Raw genomic sequence first — 18,434 nt, 5'->3', positions numbered from 1 at the left:
TCTGACACCCAGAGCCCACGATGCAGCCTGGCCCTCCTTTACCCTGCGCAGCCCTGGCTGCTCCCCAAACTACGCGGAGGGCTCAGCACTCAGCGCTTGCTAGGGATCTGCCCTGACCCTGGGGTGATGGTAGAGCAGGGGCAGAAAGGGCCCGAGTTAACATCCAGGTAGTGTTCTGTGTTTTTGTTTTCGCATTGCCTGCAGCTTGGAGGATCTCCTTTCTCAGCTCAGGGACTGCACCCAGGCCCTAGGCAATGAAAGCCAGGAGTCCTAACCTCTGGAATGCCAGGGAATTCCCTGGAAGTGTTGTTTTAATGTCCACAGAGGGCTGTGTGTAATGCCAGTTTCCAAGTCTCTCACTGGGTTCTGCCACCCTTGGGGGGGGGGGCAGTGGGCACACATTCCTAACCCCCTTTCTCAGATCAAGCTGTGCTGGGCCTGAAGGTGGTTTGGTCTCCATGCTCCTGCGTCACCAGCCCTGGGTCACATGTCTGGCAGTGCTAATCTCCATTCTGCTGGGAATGCTGGGAGACCCTGGCAAGTCCCTAAACCTCAGGATTCCCAGTCTTTTTGCCTGTAAATCGAGGATGTGGAAACCCAAGAAAATGCATATATACAGTCAAGAAGTCCTGAGACTGCACGTGCTCGATTTTTAGTGTTTGTTCTGTTTTGTTGGCAGCAGCACTGGGGAGTCCAGTCATTTATACCCCACAATCTCAATAACCTCTGAGAGGGAAAAATCAAGTGGGACTGAGGCCCATCTGGGGCTGCCCCCCACCCCCAGGCAGCCTGTCCTTCTTCTGTGGGCCAGCTTAGGGTCAGGGGTCACTAGGGCCACCCGCCAGCCAGCTGGGAGCTCAAGAGAGCTCCCCTCCCTGGCAAAGCAGTTTTCTTCCCTAGAAAGCGCTTCCGTGGCCAGAGGGGACAAGTGCTAGCCTCTTGGAATGTCCCCACCCTTTGGGCCAGACGTGATCACGCAGTCCTCTACTCATGGGAGCCAGTCTAGACTGTGGCGGCAGAGCGTTGCCCCCCTTCTTTTCTCAGATTCTTCCTTCCGCCCTAGGGTCCACTGGGCGGCTCTGAGGGACCCCTCCAGCTGTGGGCCTCAGTTTCCCTACTGAGATCCTCAGGAAGCCCTGACCGTTAGGCTCAGACCGTCTACGCCCCTCCTCCAAGCCCGAGCCTTTCCCGGGGTCTCGCTGTGTCCGGCGGGGAGGGTTGCCGTTTTTTGCAGCCTCAAGAGAGACCCCCGAGGAAACCGCGAGGACCCGAACTTCCGCGACGCCAGTGCTGCAGCAGGCTCGGGGCGACAGGTTCCTGCGCAGAGAACGCGGACCGGCGGACCGGCGGACCGGCGGGCCGGCGGGGTGCCCGAATCGCTCCCCGAGCCCCAGCGGGCCCTCGCGCGGGGCCGGGCGGAGGATGGCCCCGCCGCGCTCGGCTTCCTCTCGGCAACGCGTCCGGCCGCGGCGCCCTCATTGGCCGCGCGCCCCGCGGCCAACCATTGGCTCCGCCGGCCCTACTTTACATGGCCCGCTCTGGGCCAATAGGCGCGAGGCGCCTACTTAACATGCACGCCGGCCGCCAATCAGCGGGCGTGGGGGCCGGGCCCCCACGTGCTGTTGCTAAGCTTGGGCTTCTAAATTGTTACTACCGCGGCGGGCCTATCGGAGCCGAGGCTCGCAGCTGTCAACATTCTCGGCCCCGCCCGAGGCGTGCGGCCGGCTCCCATTGGCCCCAGCAGGGCCCAGGGCCCGCCCCCGCCGCACGAGCGCCGGCTCTCATTTGCTGCGCCGGCCGCCGCTCGCCCTTATGTGTCAATTTGAGGGCCTCGAGGCGGAGGGGTGGCGGCCGAGCGCTCGGGGAGTCCGCGGGCGTCTGGGGAAGTGGGGCCGCCGGGCGCGCGGGGCGGGCGGCGAGCGGAGCCGGCCGGGCAGCGGCCGCCGCCGTCCCGGAGCGCGCACGCGGGGGGCGGGCAGGCGGGAGGATGGAGCTGAACTCCCTGCTGATCCTGCTGGAGGCGGCCGAGTACCTGGAGCGCAGGGACCGAGGTAGAGCCCCGCGCCCCTTTGTGCGGCCGGACCGCGGGCGGGCGGGCGGGGCCGGGGCCGGGGGCCCGCTGACCGCGCCGTCTGTCCGCAGAGGCCGAGCACGGCTACGCGTCGGTGCTGCCCTTCGACGGCGACTTCGCCAGGAAGAAAACAAAGGCGGCCGGCCTGGTGCGCAAGGCCCCGAACAACAGGTACCGCCCCCCGCGCGCGCGCGCGCGGCGTCCCCCGCCCCGGCCCGGGCCGCGGGGCTTTACGCCCCCCGCCCACCCCGGAGCGCGCTCCCCACCGTGGGCCCGACCCTGGCCCGCGCGGCCCGGCGGCCCGCCTGGAGGAGGAGGCGCCCGGGCCGCCGCAGCCCCGCCCGGCCGGCCGCGCCCGCCCCGTCGCCATCTTCCCCGCGGGCCGCGCCTCCTCGGCCTCTCGCGTAAACAGTGCCACGCGTACAGCGCCCGTCGCCCGGGGTCTCTTCCCGGGGCGGCTCTCCGCCCCAGGCTTGTTCTGGACTTTTCCGCGCGGGAAGAAAGTTGTCAGGGGCGCTGGCCGGTGCCCCCTGGGTCTGGGGAAACTGAGGTTCGGCGCGGAAGCAGCGTGGGCCCGCTGGCCCTGACCTCTGCCCGCGGCGGGCCGGTGGGTTGCATCTCCGCTAAGAGCCGAGCCCTGCTGCTGGGCCGAGTGCCCCCAGGCCCCCGGGATCTGCAGGCTGGAGGCCCTGCCCCGGGTCCCCGGGCCCTCACACGGTGCCCGCCGCTCCCACCCAGCTTCCTGACCCAAGTGAAACTCCAGCAATCACTGCCGGGGTCCCTGTCTTTTGGGTCAGAGGCCCTTTTCCTAAGGGGCCAGGAGGGGCTGCAGGCTGGTGTGCTGCAGGCTGGCCTGGGACCCGGGCTGAGGAAGCCCGAAAGCCCGGGTGCACGTGTCTGGGTGGGAGAGGGAACCCTCAGCTAGGGCCCCCGCGGGGATTCCAATCTGGCTGCCCTGGGGACCACAGCACACCTGGTGGTGCCCAGCGACCCATGTTGGTTCTGGCCCATGTTGCCAGGCTGGGAGCTGCACTTCCAGGGGGCTTGGGGGCCTCTTGGCAGAGGGTGCGGCTCATTCCTGTGGCCTGCTCGTTCTTGGGAAATAGAAAGGCTGGCACAGGGACCCATCTCCTGTGACGTCTTGGCGCCCTGGGCCTGGCAAGAAAGCGGTGGAGTCTCCATCTGCTCTGGCTGGACATGCCTCTGAGTCCCAGCCCTGGGTCCCCTGCTGGAGACCGTTTGGGGCAGGGGGTGTGCTGGTGGGGGGGACAGCAGGGCCTCAGGCCTCCTTGGTGAGCCAGCTAGGCCCCTGCTGTTGGTTCCCACTGTCCCAAGCGCCCTGCCACCCATGGAAAACTTTGGACGGTGACTTTTCAGTCCTATGGCTCGGGTACCCAAAGCTGGTCACCAAGAACACGGCTAGGGTTCTCTCGCACGTGCTAGTTAATGGCTACCCAGCCACATGAAGGAGATGTTATTTTTATCTCTGAGCTGAGGAAAGGGAGGCACAGGAGATTGAACCATTTGCTAGGGCCGCCCTCCTGTCTCCAGGGCTCCTGTTCCGTAGTGGGCCCTCTGCCCCCAGCGCTTTGCTGGGGTGGAGACCTCGAGGGCACTCAGGAGGGACCCAGAGGGTCTTCCGAGCCAGGGTGCACCTCCCTGCTGCTCCTCTGGGGGGAGCCCAGTGCTTTAGTCACCCCAGGGCTCCCAGGGCACCCCACGTGGCTGTCCTGGCCCAGCCGGGCATCGGGCGGCCCAGACCAGGGGCCAGGGTTCAGGGCACAGGATGTAAAGGCCTGACTTGGTGAGGCAGCTGCATACCTGCAAGGTCTGTGTCCCCTTAGGTGGGGGAGGGGGTGGGCACAGCGGGGACCAGGACGAGGCCTGGGAGGTGGGGCAGAAGGGCAGTACGTGCTGGGGGAGACGGTGACCCCCACCACTGCCGGGGCTACAGGAAGGGGCATTGGTTCAGGAGCGGACTGGAGCTGGCCCCTGGTCAGGGATCAGGTCCTACAGGGAAGTGGGCACAAGAGTGCCTCCTTCGAGGCGGGGAGCCAGTGGTGACATCAGGGACCCACCTAGCAGGGCCCTAGACAGGCAGTCTCTGCCTTCCCCGGGCCGCTGTGATCCTGGGACCCAAGTGACAGTCTCCCCACAGGGCTCCACAAGTGTTGGGGACGAGGGGGGAGCTTCAGGAGGGCTCTGGCCCCTCTGTGTCCCCAGGCTGCCCGAGCAGTGCTGCCTCCATCCGCGAGGGCCAGGCCGCCAGGCCCCTCGCCGAAGGACACTGGCCGGCCCTCTCGCCCCTTATGAGCGAGCAGACCCACAGATTCACGGCGCCGGGCTGCCGTCCAGGCCAGCAAGGAGCCTGACGGCTGTGCCCCCGCCCCGCCAGCCCTGGCAGAGTTTCGGAGGCGCCCTGCCCAGCCCATGTGACCAGCGAAGCCCTCGAGGCCCTGGAACGTGGAGGTTCTGAGGCTCCACAGGGCCGCCCGGGAGCCAGCTGCCCGGGTGGGAGGAGAGGAGGCCTTGGGCCCGTGGCGCTGTGCTGGAACCCCGAGCCATGGCAGATGGCAGAGGCAGGCTGGACGGGCGAGCCCATGGGGTCGGGATGGGAGACACCTGACCCCGGGATCCCGGAGCAGGAGGGCGAGGGTGGGCGGGCGGAGGCGGCAGGGCTCCAGGAGGGAGTGGGGCGCGGGCCTGGGGCCCGTCTGGGTGCGTTCCGAGGTGGCCTGGGTCCTCTGCCACAGCCCTGCCCTCTCTGGTGCTCGGACTCTGCTTCCATCCAAAGGTGGCAGGGTTTGGGCAGCAGTGGGGGCTGCTGGCCCCAGAGAGGCCGGTCCTCCCAGGCCTCAGCCCCGCAGGAAAGCAGTGAAGCAGAGGGCTGGCCCAGAATCACCAGTGTCTCAGAGGCTGCCTTCTGGGCTGATGCCCCCTGGCCCGGGACCACTCTGCTCGCCGGGCGTCCCCGTGGGAATGGCGAGCTGCAGGCCTGCGGCTGTGTGAGCCGGATGGGGTCGGGCGGTGCCCTGGCTGGTGACACTGGGCTGGGGCTGCTCAGGTCCCCAGGCTTGGCCTCTGTGCTCCCGATGCCCCGCTGACCTCAGGGAGTGAGCAGCTGAAGATGCAGATGGCTCGGTGCCCAGCCGCCTTGGGAGCGGAGGGTGGTCAGTCCCAGGGCCGGCTCCTGCTGCTCCGCGGGCCTGGCCCACCGCTCTGGAAGGGGCCCAGGCCCTCCTGCTGGCTGGGCACCCTGGACATGGTGGCACCCCTCTGTCTCTTGGTCACCGGGGGCGAGGTGCCCCAGCTTGCGGTCAGCTGTTGCTCACCACCCATGCCGTCTGCAAGGTCTCCGGACCTCTGGGCGGCCCGCGCCCCCGTGCCCTGGCGGTGGGCGGCCAAGTGAGCTCTGTCTTTGTTTCTCCACACAGGTCCTCACACAATGAACTAGAAAAGCACAGGTAAGTGGTCTTCCCCCTCACCCCCCGTGTGAGCCTCCTGGCTCGTCACACCTGCCCTTCTGCCCAGGAGTGTTGCAGCCAGCCCTCACCCCCTCTCCCTGCCTTTGCCTCCCGGCCTGGCTCAGCACACTGCCGGGCGGGCCCTTGTCCAGGGAGTGCAGGCGGCTGGGCTCCCCGGTTCTGCTAAGCCAGACAGCGGGGCTGGAGCTCCAGGCCCTCCCTGCCCTTGGGAGCTCTGCCTCGGGGTGCAGAAGCAGGGGGTCTGTGTGGAGGGTCAGGGACTTTGGACGGGGCCCCATGTGTCAGTCAGGGCCGGCTCCCTGGAGGAGGAGCCCATCTGTTTCGGGGTAACAACCCTTCTGGGAGCAGCTCCTTTAGCCTTTAGGATGCTGGCCTCCTACCGGGAAGGTTCAGCCCTCTCGGTCTGGGGGCCCCAGCCCTGGGGCCCTGACTTCCAAGGAGTTCCGAGTGGTCTTGTCCACAGGCGGTGGGGTGGGCAGCCAGGGCTTGGCCACCTGGGCCTGGTGGGACGCTCTGCTTCGGGCAGGATCCGGTGGAGGCCTGCTTCATGCCCACCTGCTGACCACCGAACCGGGCCCTCTGTGGTTCTCCTCTGAGGAGCGTCGGGCCTGTGGTGAGAAGGATAGCACGGTGGCCCGGAGGGGCTGCTCCCCCCAGCCCCGATGCACCCCAGGGCCCTGTGCCCTCCGCTGGCCCTCCGTCCCCTGGCTGGCCCCAGCCTGCAGGCCGCCCTCTGCAGGGGGAGCAGGCCTGGCCAGGCTCGGCCTCTGGGACAGGTGTCCTTGTGACCGACCCCAGCAGTACTGACGGGGAGCTGTGGGTGCATCCAGGAACCCCAAGGCCGGGACCAGGGGTGACTCCCCGGGGATGTGAGTGGTAGTTTTCTCCTGACCTTGGCTCCCGTCTTCGGATGGGCCGGTTCTTCCCTGCTCTCTCGGCCTGGAGTGGGGTGGGGACCGGGGGTCTGCACGCGAGATGGACGGTTGCAGCTTACCCCGGAGCTTGGCCGGCTCTGTGTGTCCCCACCCCCACGCCTACACCCACGGCAGCGCCAGCTTCCGCCCCCTGGGATCGGGGCCTCTGCTGGGCGGGTGCTGAGCGGGGACAGGACGCCGTGTTCTCTGGAGGAGCCGCGCTTCCTGGACCGCTCCTGTGCGTTTGGGGGGTTCCTGAGAAAGCCATCCTGGCCCTGGGTTGCTCCCTGGCCAGGGGAGTCGGCCAGGCTCAATCGGGGCCCCGGAGCCTGGGCCGGCAGGTGGGGGTACCCTGGGGAAGGCTCCCCGGGGTGGTACCTGGGGAACGGCCCCCAGCGCAGACGGGGGGGGGGGGGGGGGAGTGATGATGCCGGAGGGCAAGTGTCAAGGATACTACAGCTGGGGGGGGGGCGGGGGGATGAGGGCTGGCCTTTGACCCTTGCAGCCGCCCCTTGACCCTGGCCTTGGGCTCAGCCTCCTCCTCCCAGAGCCAGTCCTGAGGCTGGGCCTTGGGGGGGCCCTTTTGAGACAGGGGTGGGGGCGGTGGGTGGCCTGGGGTCTCCATGTACCCACCCCCCAGCCCAGCCCAGTGCAGGGGCCTCTGTTCCTGGCTGGCCCGGAGGCAGGCGTAGTCAGCTCTGAGGAGCCCAGGGTCCTGGAGCTGGGGACCCTGTCGGGGACCTCAGCCGTGGCTCGGCCCGTGGCTGCCTGGGGCTGGTGCCGGATGAGCCTGGCTGCTGGCCACAGGAAGGGCCGCCTGCTGTCCCGGGGAAGGCAGGAAGCATCTGGGGGTCACCTTCCCTGGACGCTGGCTTCCCTGGAGGTGTGCCACCTTGGGCTGCTGGGCTTCCCCTTCCCATGCCTCTGAGTGGGCGGCCCCCCAGCCCACCCAGCCTGCCCTGCTCCTCCTCCGTCCTCCCCGCAGAGACGGCTGCTCCAGCTAGTCCTCCTGGGCCGGTGCTCAGCTCCTGACCCCGGTGATGGTGGGCCGCGGCGGCCGTGTTCCCTGGCACCTGTGGCTCAGCTCCAGGCTTTCGCTTTTGTAGGGGAGAGGCTGTCCTTGGCACCCCATGGTGGGGCAGTCCCCACCACAAAGGCCAGCCCGGGGCCCTCGGTGGAGCCCTGCCCACCTCTGTCTCCCCAGCATGGACGTGGTTATTCAGCTCCTACGTGTGGGTCCTTGCATGGGAGGTGTGCAGGGCAGCTGCCCCGTCCGCCTGGTGCAGCCCCGCCAGGCCCCCTCACAGCAGTCAGTACAGGGGGCGGGGTGGAAGCGGGCTGCCTCGCCCCCCGTCTCAGTCGCCAGGGGTCTGTGGGTCACTGTCGGCGTCACCCCTTCCCTGGAGCCAGGTCTGGGGCTCCTCAGTGCGCGGCCGCCCTGCCCTTTGGGCCTGGGGCGCCTGCACGGCAGCTCATCGCCGAGGAGCGGGGCTTCCGGAGACAAGGAGGGCCCGCATTGGGGGCCGGGCTGTAGCTAGTCGCCTGGGCAGGAGCTGCCATTAGCAGTCGTGCGGGTCTGCCCTCCGGTCCACACGGGGCTCCTGCAGGAAGTGGCAGGTGTTCAGAGCTCCCAGGGATGCCGGGCGTAGCCGCGGGGCGCTGGCGGAGGGCTTGGTGCTCTAGCAGCTCCGGAGGAGGGCCGGGCAGAGCCCATTGCCACCCAACTCCTTGGCACACCCCTCTGGCTCTGAGAGGTCAGGGGAGGCCTGCTCCCCACCGCCGGCCCTGTGGCTCAGCCGGACCTCCCCACCTGGGGGCTGGCTGGACAGCTCATCCTGAGCTGAGCATGGCATGGCTGTAGCCAGCAGCTTCTCCTTGCTGCTGCTGTCTGACTTCTCAAGAACGCTGTTCACGGACGTCGTGGGCAAGCATGAACCCCCCAGCCCCCACGCCCCACCCCAGGGGCAGCGTCCTGGGCAGCTGGGCGCAGAGCCTGCCGTCCTCTTCCGCGTGGTCCTCAGGGATGGGAGCAGAACCTGGCCACCCGCTATCTCCTAACTTGACTTTTCCCCCAGCGCCCACACGCGCTGTCCGCCTGAGTCTGCGCGGTGTCTCGGCCGGGTGCCCACAGGGTTCTTAGTGACGCCTCTCCGGGAAGCGCAGATGGTACTGTCGTAGGGTCGGGTCGGGTCTTGTGGGTCTGGAGGTGGAGATGGATTCATGGGGCCGAGATGCTAGACTTAAAATGCCAGTTGAGGGTTGAGCTGCCTTGGTGGCCCTTCAGAACTGCCATCCCACCAAGGAGGGTGTGAGTGCCCTCTGGGCAGCCCAACAGCGGGTCACACCTTTTCTGTTTCAGCCCAAATCAGCATCTCCTGGGCGAGTTCTCCTTTCCTAGGTCGCGGTGAGATGGTGTCGGTTTTGTGTTAGGTTAGCCGTTCATGTTCTGCAACTTGCCTGTTTGTGTCCTTTGCCTGTTTTCCCATGAAGGTACTCCTTTTTTTTATCTTCGATGTGTGCGAGCTGAAAATGTCACAGATACTCACCGTTTGTCTTTTATGTGTATTGCAGATATTTTCCCGCTGTTGTTTGTCTTTTACCTGTGTTTATTCTTCCTTGTACAAATGTGTCTTTTCCTGATTGTAAAAGTAATATGTGGGTTTTTAGCATAGAGAACCTGGAAAATAGAAAAGAATGCACAAAGCCAAAGCAATAAATGTTGCCAACCACATCACGTGGAGACGCCTGCTTCCTGCTCTTCATTGCGTCCTGTGGAGTCTCGTGTGTGTTCACTGCTTTATTTTTTGACTGTTCCTTGGGTCACTTGTCACTGCTCTGTCTGCTGACACGTCCACTCTGGTCATGGTGTGGAAATGTGGAGTACTCTGAGATGACGAGGTGGTGGAACATGGGGGCTCCTTTTAACTCATTTGTTTTCCTTTTGATTTGCATCTTCTGGTTTTCCACAAAAGATCACATACTGCGTGTGTACCCAGATGGTGGATTGTGAGCATTGCCATTAGCCTGAGTGGATGGGGAGCCCCACTCGTGAGCTGGCTGCAGGTGGCAGGTCGGGGGGCCCCAGGGGTCTCTGACTGTGAGCCCTCACTGTTCACTGTTCAGTGGGGCACTGAGGCTGTTGGGCTGTGAGCCCACTGCGGGCCCCTCTCACGGTCCTGGTGCCCATGGCCCTGCTCCGGGCGGCCTGGGGTCTGAGTGCAGCCTCAGTCTCGTGTTCTGGACGTTCTAAGGTCAAGCTCAAGTTCACTTGTAGAACTCTGGGCCCCGCTGCCCGGGGCTGGGGTGCCAGCTGGCAAGGGGCCGGTCTGCAGGACGGTGCGGCGTGGACGTGGGTGGCTGGCCCTGGCAGCTGGGTCAGCCCTGCCCCCCATCGGATGGGGCTGTTATCACAGCAGGGGGGGTGGCTCCTGCGCCCTCCGTCTCTGCACTTTGGGAGCCCCCTCTGTCCAAGGGACGTGGCCATCGCGGCCCGCTTTCCTTCCAGACACTGAGGGAGGCTGGCTTTGGAACGAGGGGGATGAAAGGTGGAGCTGCCAGGGTTGGCGCCTGAGGTGGGGGGTGTGCGCGCCGGCTCTGCTGATGGCGGGGCAGCGGGGTGGCAGAGCCTGGCCGGGGGTGGGGGTGCCTGCCCTCGCCCCTCTCCTGAGAGTGTCAGCTGAGCAGACAGCTTGGTTTAGAAACCACTTGGGCGGCCTGCATGGGCTCTGGTGGGCATGTGGACGTAGCAGAGGCCCCTGGCCATCAGCGTGCTTTGAGGGTGAGCCTGGCTGCCCATCCCCGATGAGCGAAGCTGGGGAAGAAGGGCGCTTCCAGGTCACAGCTCCTCGCCCGAGGCCCCGACCTGAGCAGATGCTGTTGGGTCTTAGGGTTTCGTGGGGAGACTGCGTTCACCTGCGTGGACACGGGGACAGGATCTAGAACGAGGCAGTTTCTGAAGGGGTCCCAGGCGCGGGTGGGGGGCTTGTCTGCGGCCTTCCCTGACTCGGATGGACTCACGTTGCCATGGTGACGAGAGTGCCCAGAGAGCACCCTGCGCTTGGCGAGGCGGGGGGTGGAAAGCTCGTTGGGGGTGTCTTGGACCTCTGCGCCCCGGGAGGCCTGACCGGCGGCCTTGCTTCTCCTCCTCCAAGTTGTCCCCCCAAGGCTTCTGGACCCCATTGTGGAGGGAGGGGACAGCGGGGGAGCCAGGGCTCTCGGAGCCTGGCGGCAGCACTCGGAGCCCCAGAAGCTGTGCTGGCCACACAGGCCTAGCCTCAGGGCCTGTTCCTCTCCTAGGGCTTCTGGCGGGCTGTGGGGGGCTGGGGGCGCTGCCAGTCGGGCTGGGAGGGGCGCCTGGGAGGGGCCCTGGGCAGGCAGGTCCGTGCGGGAGTCTGCTGGCCCCACACCCCCACGCCCCCCGAGCCTTCAGTCTGTTCCGCTGACCTGCCCCAGGGGCCGAGCCGCCTTGGCCTGATCGTCGTGTCTTTGGCTCTTTCAGACGAGCCAAACTCCGGCTCTACCTGGAGCAGCTCAAGCAGCTAGTGCCCCTGGGCCCGGACAGCACCCGCCACACCACACTGAGCCTCCTGAAGCGTGCCAAGATGCACATCAAGGTGAGCAGGGTGCCCCGTTGCGGCCGCACCACCCTGGGGAGGGACCCCGGGGCCTGAGGACGGGCTGCGGCTGCCCAGCAGGGGCTCCGCGGGGTCCCGTGGTCGCTAGTGGGTGAGGGGCTCGGCCGCAGCGGGGGCAGGTTGGATTCTCTGGGCTGTCGGGAGGGGGGGTGGGCTGTAGATCGCCCCTCAAGGCCCTGGTGTTGGGGGAGGCTCTGGACGGGCATAGGGGTTGGTCTCCAGGAGCTAGCAGTGGGGTGTGGGCTGAGTGAGATGTTGCCAGGGGCTGGCTCTTGAGGCCTTAGGACTGAGGGGTGGGTTTGGGGATCCACCAGGGTGGGTTCAGTCCTCCCGCAGGGCCCCCCGATGGTGTGGGTGCGGGCTCCCCCGGGCAGGGTCTTGATGGGACTCAGCTGGTGCCCTGGGGCCCTCATGGAGAGGCTGCGGCTCCGTGCCCTGGGAGGCGTGCAGAGGGCGGGCAGGGAGGCGGCCGCCGGATTGTGCAGGCAGAGTGTTGTCTGAGTTGGAGTGCCAGGCCGGGGCTGGGTGGCGCTGTCACGGGCTCCAGGACCACTCGTGACTTGGTTGGGTCCAGCTGGCTGGTGGCTGTGGGCCTTCTGGGGGCGGTCAGCAGATGCAGAGCACAGGGCAGGGGGAGAGCGGAGAGGAGGGGTGTGTCAGGCCTTTGGGTCCCGCCCAGTCTGGGGGCCCTGGGGTCCTGGTGTGTGTGGGGGGCACACCCCCCTGGGCTCATAAAGCGCCCCCCACCCCACCCCCCAGAAACTGGAGGCGGTCAGCAGAGGCAGAGCACAGCGCTGGGGGGCGCGGGTGGGCACCCCCCCTCCCCGCCCCGCCCCGCCCCGCCCCACCCCACCCCACCCCGGCTCACAGCTCCGCCCCCCCCGCCCCCCCACCCCCAGAAACTGGAGGAGCAGGACCGGCGGGCGCTGAGCATCAAGGAGCAGCTGCAGCGGGAGCACCGCTTCCTGAAGCGGCGCCTGGAGCAGCTGTCGGCGCAGAGCCTGGAGCGCGTGCGCACCGACAGCACGGGCTCCGCAGTCTCCACCGATGACTCGGAGCAAGGTGGGCCTCGGGGTGGGGGGCTGGCCTGCTGGCAGCCGCGGGGTGGGGCAGCGCTTGCTCGAGGTGTGGCCCCAGGGACGGGATGAGGAAGCCAGGCCGGGTGCCCCGAGGGCCAGGGGCAGTGGGGGGCCCTTCGGGGGCCGGCGCTGACCCGCCCCATCCGTTCTCCGCAGAAGTGGACGTCGAGGGCATGGAGTTTGGCCCCGGCGAGCTGGACAGTGTGGGCAGCAGCAGTGACGTGGAGGACCACTACAGCCTGCGGGGCAGCGGCTGCAGCCACGGCAGCTTCGGGCCCCCGTGCCGGCGGCCTGGCCGCCCCGGCCTCTCGTAGGCGCTGCCCTCTCCGCTCCTCGGCCCGCCCGCCCGCCTGCCCGGCCGAGCGCGTCGACCCTCCGGTCCTTGAAGCCTCTCCACGGGCCCACTGCTGTGCCATTCTGGAAGCTCCGCCGCCGCCCGGGCTGCCCGCCTGCCGGTCAGGGCCCACCGCGCCGCCCGCTCCTCCCACCCGGGCAGGGACCCCTTCGGGAGGCGGGGCCCAGCTCCCACATCCGGGAGCCCAGCATAGCCGCGCACCGCGTGTTCTCAGATACCCAATCATTCCAGAAGTATTAAATGTCATTGCTGCAAACCTCGGCGGGCGCCGTGTGAGGGGCTTAATGACCACCACGGGGAGCTCAGACCCTAACCCCGGATCCCAGCAGAAAGGAGTGGACCGAGGAAGGAAGGCGTGGCTCTCCGTCCATCCGTCCATCTGTTGGTCCACGTAGGCTCCTGAGGCGTGGACGGAGGGATCCGTGAAGGGCGGGACTCGGGTGAGCACCCTGGGACCGGTGGGTGGACGGCAGCCTTTGCACCTGCAGGCGTCAGGAGCCAGGGCTGGGCTTCCGGGGGGCTGCCAGGCTACCCCACCCTGACTTGGGCGGCTTCTGCTCTGTCCTTAGGTCCCTCAGATGTGCACACGCACGCACCTAGGCACACACGCCTGCTCACGCACACATGCAGACAGGTGGTCGCTGGACCCAGAGGGCACACGTCCCGGGGCCTTCAGGGGTCAGCTGGGCACATGCCGGGCCCCGGCCTGTGCCTGGTCCCCCCTCCCACCCCCAGCCCACCTGCCCAGACTGCACAGGGCAGGCACCCCTCCCAGCGGGGGCTGGGGGTTGAAACCACGGGTCCTCAGAGGCTCTCTCACTTCCCTGTAAAACAACACCAAGCAAAAAGTTGCTGCGCATCCCAGCAGTCCAGAACAGGGCTCCCGGGAGAGCAGCTGTCCCCCCAAGACACAGGAGAAACATTTTTAAGGAGAAAGCGCTCTGCCGACTCGGACTCTGCCGCTGTCGCTGTGTGCCGCCTATTTCCTGTACGAGATTTTTTCTACTCTATTTTCCTAGCCGTTTTCGCGTCCTTGTTTGCTGAGGGGTGGGAGCGACCCAGCGTCTCAGGGACTCGTCTGTCACTCGTCTGTCAGCGTCGTCCGCGTGTGCCTTGTGTCCCGTGTCTGGCCCCACCCCGACCGCCACCACCAGCATCTCCCGCGTGGCTCACGGGACGCCCCCAGGTGCCCTCCTGGCCCTCTCCCCACAGCCAAGCCCCCTGGGAGCGAGTCGGCCAGGCCACGTCGGCCTGGGGGGGCTGTGCGGCGGCAGGGTTCTGCTCTGTCCCCCTGTGGGAAGGGCCGTGACCTGTGGTCCTCCTGACCCCCCCCCTGCTGCACAGTCTGACCCCCTAGGGTGGGGGGGGTGCTAACCCGAAAAGTAGGTTCCTTCCTGCACTCAGCTTGAAGCCTCCCTTCTCCCCGCCCTGAGCAAGGACTCCGGATGTCAGACACTGGCAGCTTCTGAAGACAAACGTTCACCCTGGGTGGACAGGCCTGGGCATTAGGAGCCTTCTCCTGGCCTTTTGTCCCCAAGGCATCGTACCCGGGGACCACACAGCAATATTTTGGTGGGGGGGCTGTGGGCCGACTCAGAGTAGCGTCTGCCCCTCTGTCTGATGCGTTGTAGCCAATTTCCAGATTGCGACGGGGAAGGGGTGGGGAACTTGCGTCTACCTTCGGTCGCGCCAATGGACACCCCAGGAGGGTGGCTTGCTGAGGCACAAAGGGGTCCCAGGAGACGACTCTGGCGCAGAACCTGCCCTCCAGGGGCCTGGGAGGGCGGTGGGGAGCAGGCTTGAGGCAGGGACGGTGCAGGCAGCTGGGGAGACTGCTGCATGTTGTGGCGGCTGCAAGGCAAGCTGCGCTGTTGGTACCTCCTTCCAGCTCCTCTGGGGCCCAGCGTGGCCAGAGGGGCTTCTCCCGTCTGCCTGAGCTCGTTCACTGCGCGTTCCTTGCAAGGACCCCACAGCCTTGGAGCAGGGCAGGATCACCCACAGTTAAGAGCCTTCCTTAGGACATGAAACTGCAGGCCCCTGGGGAGCTCTGTGTTCTGAATTCTAGAGCATCAATTCTCCAGCCACCCCCATCCTCACCCCCAACCCCCAGGAGAGGTTCTCCTCTGGCCTGCAGAGTTCTCCCCAGCTGACCTTCCTGGCTGGGAGATGCTCAGCCTGTGACTTTGCAGGCCATGGTTCCCCTGTGGACTGGGGGGGCGGGCAGGTTGTTCTCACTAGCCACCCAGGGATGCTGGGGCCCCAAATTTCTCTCCTCATCACCAGCAGTGAGGTCTGTGCTGGAGCTGCTCACGTGCCCACCCTCTCCCCCAGCCACCTGCACTGGTGGCCAGGGGGACCAGAGGGTCGTTAAGAGCAAACCTGAGTGTCATGGGGTCTGTAGAAAGCAACCAGGACCAGAACAGGGCCCCGGGGTGGGGGGGGGGTTGGGCTGCACCTTCCCTCATGTGCCCTCACGCCCATGTGGCTCTTGGTGGCCGAGATCCTGGAAGCCTGAGCTTGGGTTTGGGTCCACACCCTCACGGTGTGAGGCAGCCCCCAGGCCTCAGCACAGGCCCCGCTGGCTGGGGAGGCCAGAGGAAGGCACCCCGCTCCGTGCGGCCCTGGCCCTCCCCACGCAGGGCGGGCCTCTGAAGCACGGCACCCGAGCTCGCTTTCCTGGTGATGGGGCCGTGTGCCCGGCCACGGTCCTGAAGGCCCCCACCTCCTGTGGGGCTCTGGGTGACCCCATGTGCTGGGTGAGGCAGGTTTCCCCCACTCTCCCACCCCTGTCTCTCGCAGGGCCAGCTCACCCAGGCCATCCCCACTGCATGCACGCAGGACTCTGACCCCACACCTCTCCAGCCATGTCTTGGACACAGGGCAGGTTCCGCACCAGAGTCGGGGGTCGGGGGGTGCCGCCCAGGGGGCCTGGTGCTGGCCGGGTGGGCATGTAACAAGATCCTCGCTGGAAAGAGAGGGCCGCCCCCCCCCAGCCTGTTCACGGGAGGGACTGTGCTGTACCGTTCTGTCTTTGTAATATAAATACAGATTTTTATACCTCACCTCTCTGTCTTCCCGTTCTTTCCATCCCTGTGTTGGGCTTCCCTCCCCTCAGCCCACTGGGCGGCCTCGGTGGTCCTCACCACTGTATTGGGAGCCTTGACTTTCTGGGAGACCCTGCAGACCATGGGCCTCCCCTTCCTAGGAGCCGGCTGCCAGCACCCCAGTATCAGAGCTGCCTGTCTGGACATCCCCTGGAGATGAAGGTGGGGTCGAGGTGGAAGCCATTCCCCTGCCATCCTGGGTCTCTTTGCCAGGCGGGAGGTCTTGCTGCCAGCCTGACTTGGGCCCTGGGGCTGGGTCACTACCCCGAGGACGGCAGGGCCCTCAGGGTGTCCCAGGCCAGCCCGCTGAGCTTTGCCGGAGCCTCAGCCGCCTCCGTGTCAAGTGCCCCTCGTGCACGGCGGCCACTGGCTCTCTGGGTGGCCCTGGGAGAAGCCCTGGAGCCCGGCCTCGGTGTCCCTGGAACGCCCTGCTGTGCAGGTGGGGGTGTGAGGCCAGCGAGGCGAGGCGGCTCCCTGAGGTCTGTGGGCAGGTGGGGGGCGCCTGCGGGAGAGGATCTGGAGGGACCCCTGGGGACTCTTGAGTTCCCCCTCCGTTCCCCCCACTCCCTCCTCCCCCCGGCAGAAAGCAGTACTCCAGCCTCTTGAACTGGGTGAGTCCCTGGGGGCACCTCTATGTGAGAAGAGAACCTGCCGGGAACACAGCTGGGGCCTTGAGCCACCAGCACTCGGGCTTGAATGTAAATGCGGGTATCTGAACTCCAAATATTACGATGAGTTTAAATCACCACCACTTTTTTTTTAACTCTTAATTTTTTTGGCTGAGCCACACAGCATGTGGCATCTTAGTTCCCGGACTAGAGACTGAACCTGCACCCCCGGTGTCGGAAGTGTGGTCCTAACCCCAGGACCACCGGGAAGGCCTTCCACCTTTTACTGAGGGCATGAACGCGCCTCCCCCGGCCTGTCTCACAGACAGGAAGCCGGGTCTCAGGAGGGCGCCTGCCTTCCTCAGGTCACCTGTTGGAAGGTGCTGCCCTGTGACCCGACCCTAGCCCTCTGGGAAGCCTCCACCACCGCATGCCTTGAGCCCACGCCAGGCCCGGTTTACAGCCAGCCCCCCACACCCCCCACCCAGGCGGGCCACCTGCCCGTGCTCTTCCTCGGCGGCCAGAACAGCCTCAGGTGGTCTTGCTGCCCCCATCACCTCCAGGATTAAACCCAGCTGCTTGCCCTCTCCCCATCCACTCCTGTGCCTTCGGCTCAACCCGAGCCCACCCCGGCCCCGCTCCATCCCTCCACGCTCCCCTGTTCACAGCTTGGTCGTGACTCCTCTGGAAAGTCGGTCTTCCTGTTACGTTTTTATGGCTGCGATTTGGCCGCCCAGATTGGTGCTTGTCTAACCTGGTTACTCAGGCTGGTCACTTCTCCCCTTTCCCAGCTCCTCGCCAGGCCAGGCCTGCGGGCCACACCAGCCCTGGAGGGATCTCTGCAGAACGTCAGTGGGGTTATGCCTCTCGCCCATGTTACTCCGCAGGGGCTCTCACCCGCTCCTTCCTCATTGCCACCTGCCTCCTCAGCCTGTCCTGATGCCCTTTACTGGACCCCAACCCCCGCCCCAGGCCCCTGGCGCCCTACCCCCACCTCCACCAGCTCCTGCTTGGTCAGCGCCTCACCCCACCCACTGGGGAGTTTGAGTTTCCCCTTTGTCACATGATTGTCAGAGTGGTGGAGGACAAGCTGGTTCTCCCACCCGCCCCAGCCCCACAGTGTAGGGCACGTGGATGGTGTTCTGGCCGGGACAGAGCAGCTGGATGCGGTCACTCATCCAGACCCGCGCTCTGGCTGCCAGGCTCTCTCTCCGCATGGGACATCCCCTGCCTCTGTCTCTTGCCACCTGTGTCACTTTTGTGACTGCAGGACAGAGCTTCTCACACTGTGTCACTTCCCACTCGGAGGGTGGAGTCCCGCCACCATCACCGAAAACTACATCTGAGAAGAAATGACCTTCAACATCAGACTGCAGTCTGACGCCTCTGAGAAGTTGTCCAAAACCTAAAACACATTTTAATATCAACAGGAGAAAAAAAAGTTTTCATCAGAAGGAAGGAAACAACAAACACAGCTGTGTTTTGGTCTGTTTAGTCCAGCCCGGTCTCAGACTTTCTCAGGGAAGAGTCATTCCCGGTTCCCTTCACCTTCTGACCCCCTGTGCTGTGTGCTTAAGTCACTCAGTCGTGTCTGACTCTCTGCCACCCCACGAACTGTATGTAGCCCACCAGGCTCTGCTGTCCACGGCGATTCTCCAGGCAAGAATACTGGAGTGGGTTGCCATGCCCTCCTCTTTGACTCCCTGCTGCTGCTAAGTCACCTCAGTCATGTCCGACTCCGTGTGACCCCACAGATGTCAGCCCACCAGGCTCCCCCGTCCCTGGGATTCTCCAGGCAAGAACACTGGAGTGGGTTGCCATTTCCTTCTCCACTTTGACTCCCTAAGTCCCCCTTAAAACCCCAAATGTTTTGATTGGAGGAAAGAAAGCTTGTCCTGGAAGTAAGTGTAACACACTTGCTTTCGTAAATTCCAAATGCAACCTCAAGTACAGAAATGCCCTAATAAGTCAAGTTTCCAAGGAAAACTCTTGAGTCTGAATAGTTAAACCTATAGTATTTTCATTTGTACTCCGTGGGCTAATACCATTGTGATTTTTACTTTATATTTTAATGTTTTTTGGCACCAGGAACATCTTTCAAGCAAATGACTAAGGTCGGCAGTTCCAAGTCATGTGGGGGATTTGTGGGCTCAGGGAACGAACGACTCAGAAGTCACTCAGAAA

At 65.4% G+C, this 18,434-nt stretch overlaps 1 protein-coding gene across 1 annotated transcript; it reads left to right on the top strand.

The window, feature by feature from the left end:
* Positions 1–1,846: 1,846 nt before the first annotated feature.
* On the top strand, positions 1,847–15,600 carry MXD4 (MAX dimerization protein 4). The gene is made up of 6 exons (XM_065914053.1): positions 1,847–2,051; positions 2,143–2,242; positions 5,506–5,535; positions 10,969–11,083; positions 12,004–12,166; positions 12,340–15,600. Exons 1-6 carry the CDS (start codon positions 1,988–1,990, stop codon positions 12,495–12,497), a joined length of 630 nt encoding a protein of 209 aa, XP_065770125.1. The 5' UTR covers positions 1,847–1,987; the 3' UTR covers positions 12,498–15,600.
* Positions 15,601–18,434: the final 2,834 nt, after the last annotated feature.

The sequence above is a fragment of the Muntiacus reevesi genome, chromosome 22 (assembly GCF_963930625.1).
Source record: "Muntiacus reevesi chromosome 22, mMunRee1.1, whole genome shotgun sequence".
Classification (NCBI taxonomy): Eukaryota; Metazoa; Chordata; class Mammalia; order Artiodactyla; family Cervidae; genus Muntiacus; species Muntiacus reevesi.
Note: the sequence above shows the minus strand (reverse complement) of the source record. Positions and strands in the feature narration are given on the sequence as shown.

What these genes read in the sequence shown, in the direction of transcription:
- MXD4 (XM_065914053.1), top strand. Translation starts at nt 1,988, where the DNA reads ATGGAGCTGAACTCCCTGCTGATCCTGCTGGAGGCGGCCGAGTACCTG. An exon ending in CCTGGAGCGCAGGGACCGAG is followed by an intron (nt 2,052 to 2,142) that starts GTAGAGCCCCGC and finishes GTCTGTCCGCAG; the next exon opens with AGGCCGAGCACGGCTACGCG. An exon ending in AATGAACTAGAAAAGCACAG is followed by an intron (nt 5,536 to 10,968) that starts GTAAGTGGTCTT and finishes TGGCTCTTTCAG; the next exon opens with ACGAGCCAAACTCCGGCTCT.